The sequence below is a fragment of the Triticum aestivum genome, chromosome 7A (genome assembly GCF_018294505.1).
Source record: "Triticum aestivum cultivar Chinese Spring chromosome 7A, IWGSC CS RefSeq v2.1, whole genome shotgun sequence".
In the NCBI taxonomy this organism is placed as follows: Eukaryota; Viridiplantae; Streptophyta; class Magnoliopsida; order Poales; family Poaceae; genus Triticum; species Triticum aestivum.
Window position 1 is genome coordinate 568,180,992 of NC_057812.1, and position 4,162 is coordinate 568,185,153.

Genomic DNA, 4,162 nt, shown 5'->3' on the forward strand with positions numbered 1-4,162 from the left:
TGGATCGTTCTTGCGCGGTGGACATCTGGAACCCAACCTGGACACGCATGTTCGTTTTCGTCTTTATTGCCATTCCAAACAGATAAAATCCGGACAAAACGGACGTCCGTTTAGGATCGTGCGATGAAGTTGGCCTCAGTAGCGTTTCCCTGCCCAACAAACCAAGGTCATGCGCCTCCCGTTGTAACTTTGATGAAAGCCTCCTCAGTCAGCTGAGAAACCGCGACGCATCCTCTGTCCCCACGACCTGACGACACCTCGTCGGGTTCCCAGCTCTCCCGCCTATTTAGTGGCGAGCTGGCAACGAGCGCTGGGCCTAGTCGCACTTGCAATTGCAAGCCGCGATCGCCGGCCAGCTGCACGCACCTAGTGCTACATCAGTAGTCAGTACACGCGCGACGCCATGTTGATGGCGCCTGACCGGGCAAGGTCGTCGTTGGCGACAGTGCTGCTGCTGCTCGTGGCCGCGGCGGTCGTCGTAGGCGCGGCGGCGGCGGCGGCGGCGGGGAAGAAGAAGCCGGTGGTGCCGGCGGTGATCGTGTTCGGGGACTCGACGGTGGACACGGGCAACAACAACGTGATCGGCACGGTGCTGAAGAGCAACTTCCCGCCCTACGGGCGCGACCTGCAGGGCGGCGCCACGGGCCGGTTCTGCAACGGGCGGCTGCCGCCCGACTTCGTCTCCGAGGCGCTCGGCCTGCCGCCGCTCGTGCCGGCGTACCTCGACCCGGCCTACGGCATCGAGGACTTCGCCACCGGCGTCGTCTTCGCCTCCGCCGGCTCCGGCCTCGACAACGCCACCGCCAGCGTCCTGGTACGAGCCACAAACCCGCACGCGCCAACGCGCGTCCGTAGTGAGTACAAGTGCAACACGTACGAGTAACCTAGGAGGAAGCTAGCCAGTAAAACTCACACGCACGCAACTAGGAGTAGTACGCTAGATCGGCCGGCGACGCAAATGCTACTCCTGTTGTTCCTAGTATCCGAAGGCCTCTTGTTCCGTATCACCGTATGGTTACTGAATCATTTGGTCATCAAGTGAGGGTACGTACAGCAGTGAGACACAGCATGCAGGCCCATCATGCATGGGTACCAATCTACCTGCAGGCAGCATAAAACCCCATAAACATGGCGGTTGAGCCATGCGTCCTGCTGCTAATTTCTGGTCGAAACATCATCCCAGCCGTCCGTCTGAAGCAATTAACATGATTAGTGGGTGCCAAGGCATGTACTGATGTACCATATGTCCCTCCGTTTTGAACGTTAGATGGATGTGCGGAGCAACACAATAAATAGAGCAGATGCGCGGGGTGGAATCTAGTTTTAGATGAGCCCACCAACTGTTACCATTCGCGCGCGCCATGCCGTTTATGCAATTCTGCAGAGCAAGACGCACGCAACGGCTGTCCTCCAAAATTCCGGTACGGCAAGCCGGCCGCTCGTCTCTTCCTTTTCAGCATCACTTCCCCTTATGTCTAGCTGGAACGCTAGCCCGATCGGCCCGGCCAGCAGGCTGGACAGCTAATTAATCACGCACCGTGCGCAACAACTACCCAGTGTACTACATTACATAGGGCTTTTGGTACATTTTGCCAAGCATTCCCTATAGGTTGTGTTTTTCCCTCCAACACAAGCATTCTCATTGTTGATCTTGAAAATAAATAATAAAAGGCTAATTTCATGGACCTCATCCCTCTTCTTCGAGCAGCCAAGTGCATCTGCATGCAGAGGCGTTAATTAGCTCGCATTCAGTGCTGGGAATGGCCGACCACATGCCTTCATTCAGTCGCACGCAACCCATTTTCATTACTCGACCTGCAGCTGCGGTGCATAATCGGCCTACGAGCCTATCTTCTTCAATGTAGTGTACCCTGTCCTGCTCAGGCTACTAGCTAGGAAGCTTCTTTTCCAGATCCAGAGTCCACACCCTAGAGTGGTTCTGTACCATGAATATCCATGATCAGACAGCATTTTCTTTGCTTCCCGTTTCCTTCAGCTGGCGATGCCCATCAGTCCATATGCTTGAGAGCGACGCGGTTCGTTCTATTGACACATTTATTAGCGGTCAAGTCCACCGTTTTCGGTCTGAATTTGGCGCCACCGACTGTAGTTCCTGTAGAATTTATGAGCCAAACAGTGGTAGTTTGGTTCGTTGCTCTCACCAACCAGCCGCACCGATCTTTCCCGGGCCAGAATATCTGTAGTATCAGCAGCCAGAGAGGGACTGCCGTCCTAATCGAATCCGATGTATGGGTTTGATCTTGGATGTACATATTCACAGGCATTCAATCTCTGAATCTACTGCACTATACAAAAGTAATACTGTCGATATTCAGAATTCAGGGTAGCATGGCATAGTCCTGTGTTTAGAAAACAACATTCAGAAAGAACAACACATTTGCTGACCCTCTTCTCCGCGGGCACATGCAGGGAGTGATACCGATGTGGAAGGAGGTGCAGTATTTCAAGGAGTACAAGCAGCGGCTGGCGAAGCACGCCGGGCGCGCCCGGGCCAGGCACATCGTGGCCAACGCAGTGTACGTCGTCAGCGTGGGCACCAACGACTTCCTGGAGAACTACTACCTGCTGGTGACCGGGCGGTTCCTGCAGTTCACGGTGGCCGAGTACCAGGACTTCCTGGTGGCGCGCGCCGCGGAGTTCCTCACGGCCATCTACCGCCTTGGCGCGCGCCGGGTCACCTTCGCGGGGCTCTCCGCCATCGGCTGCGTGCCGCTGGAGCGCACGCTCAACCTGCTCGGCGGCGGCGGCTGCAACGAGGAGTACAACCAGGTGGCCCGGGACTACAACGTCAAGGTCAAGGCCATGATCGCCAGGCTCCGGGCGGAGCTCCGCGGGTTCAGGCTCGCCTACATCAACGTCTACGACGACATGGTCGACCTCATCCAGCACCCCGAGAAGCTCGGGCTGGAGAACGTCTCCGAGGGGTGCTGCGCCACGGGGAAGGTGGAGATGGGGTTCATGTGCAACGACAAGTCCCCGCTGACCTGCGACGACGCTGACAAGTACTTCTTCTGGGACTCGTTCCACCCCACCGAGAAGATCAACCGCTTCTTTGCCAAAGGGACGACGGCGGCGAGCTTGAGCTTGCTGACGTAGGGATCAGCTCCCGTATACTGAGCGAATATGAAAAGGGAATGTGAGCTGTACTGTGATCAGAGTGTCGTTTAACTGGTGTAGATACATAGCATGCATTTGTTGGGCGTGGGCGATTCGATGTAAACACTGTCTCACATGAAATCCGTCTACTCTTTGGGTTTCAGTGAGAAAGATTAAATTTACAGACTTGCAGTGCATTGTTTGGGTCTTTGAATGTGAAACTAATGCCATTCAGAGTATTTACTTGTCAGATAAAGCATAAATTAAAGATCCCGATACCAGGGAATAACGTCGTATTTTTAGGGCTCCAAGCGAACGCCCTCAAAGCCATCATCGGATCATAATTTAAGGGGTGACAAATTCTCTGCACAGCGTGGCAAATTTGTTGCCATTTTTTCGCTACATGGCAACTTTCAACTCCGGTCATAGCAAATCCTACAAAGTTGTCAAGGCAACTATAGTTGGTATGGCATGACAAGTTTAAAGCGTTCGCTGGGAAAACGCTCTCGGCTGACGTTCGCCAGGTAATGTTTCCCCAAATTAAATTTAGTATTAACAAACAGCTAGTAGCAGCCAGCAGGGCATACACTTGCGATCCCATATTCCAGTATGATGGTAGCACTATACAACGATTCAACACCAATTTTAACAAACTTCACCTTGGTGAACATGTCTCCGCCATCTTGAGATGTCATTTTCATGTGAACACCTATCTATGATTTTAATTATGATACTTACTCGTACCTTGTATATGTTCTTAGTACTTGTTTTGTTCCTCATGAGTTTGTTGTCCTTTTCACACTCATGGTTTTATTGTTTTTGTTCATTTTGTAGATAAAACCATTGCCATGAATAATTATATTACTTCAAACCATAGTACCTTTAAAGTTTTTTTCCATTGCAAATTGATGGTTATATGCCCCTGGAGTGTAGCTACGGAGGACAAAATAGGTCCAATAGCAGTAGGGCGGCCCAAAACAAAGACTCCTCTTAGAATTAGGCTAGGGATGGTCTGTATATGGCATGCATTAGTCGACCCCGGCTA

General features: G+C 52.5%; 1 protein-coding gene across 1 annotated transcript; it reads left to right on the forward strand.

Moving 5' to 3' along the window:
• The first annotated feature begins 265 nt into the window (after nt 1-265).
• LOC123148312 (GDSL esterase/lipase At4g26790) lies at nt 266-3,314 on the forward strand. Its single transcript, XM_044567697.1, has 2 exons — nt 266-814; nt 2,431-3,314. The coding sequence occupies exons 1-2, from the start codon at nt 404-406 to the stop codon at nt 3,115-3,117; spliced, it is 1,098 nt and encodes a 365-aa protein (XP_044423632.1). The 5' UTR covers nt 266-403; the 3' UTR covers nt 3,118-3,314.
• The last annotated feature ends 848 nt before the right edge of the window (nt 3,315-4,162 follow it).

Coding starts and splice junctions, on each gene's coding strand:
- LOC123148312 (XM_044567697.1), top strand. CDS start 404: ATGTTGATGGCGCCTGACCGGGCAAGGTCGTCGTTGGCGACAGTGCTG. Junction 815..2,430: donor ACGCCACCGCCAGCGTCCTG/GTACGAGCCACA, acceptor GGGCACATGCAG/GGAGTGATACCGATGTGGAA.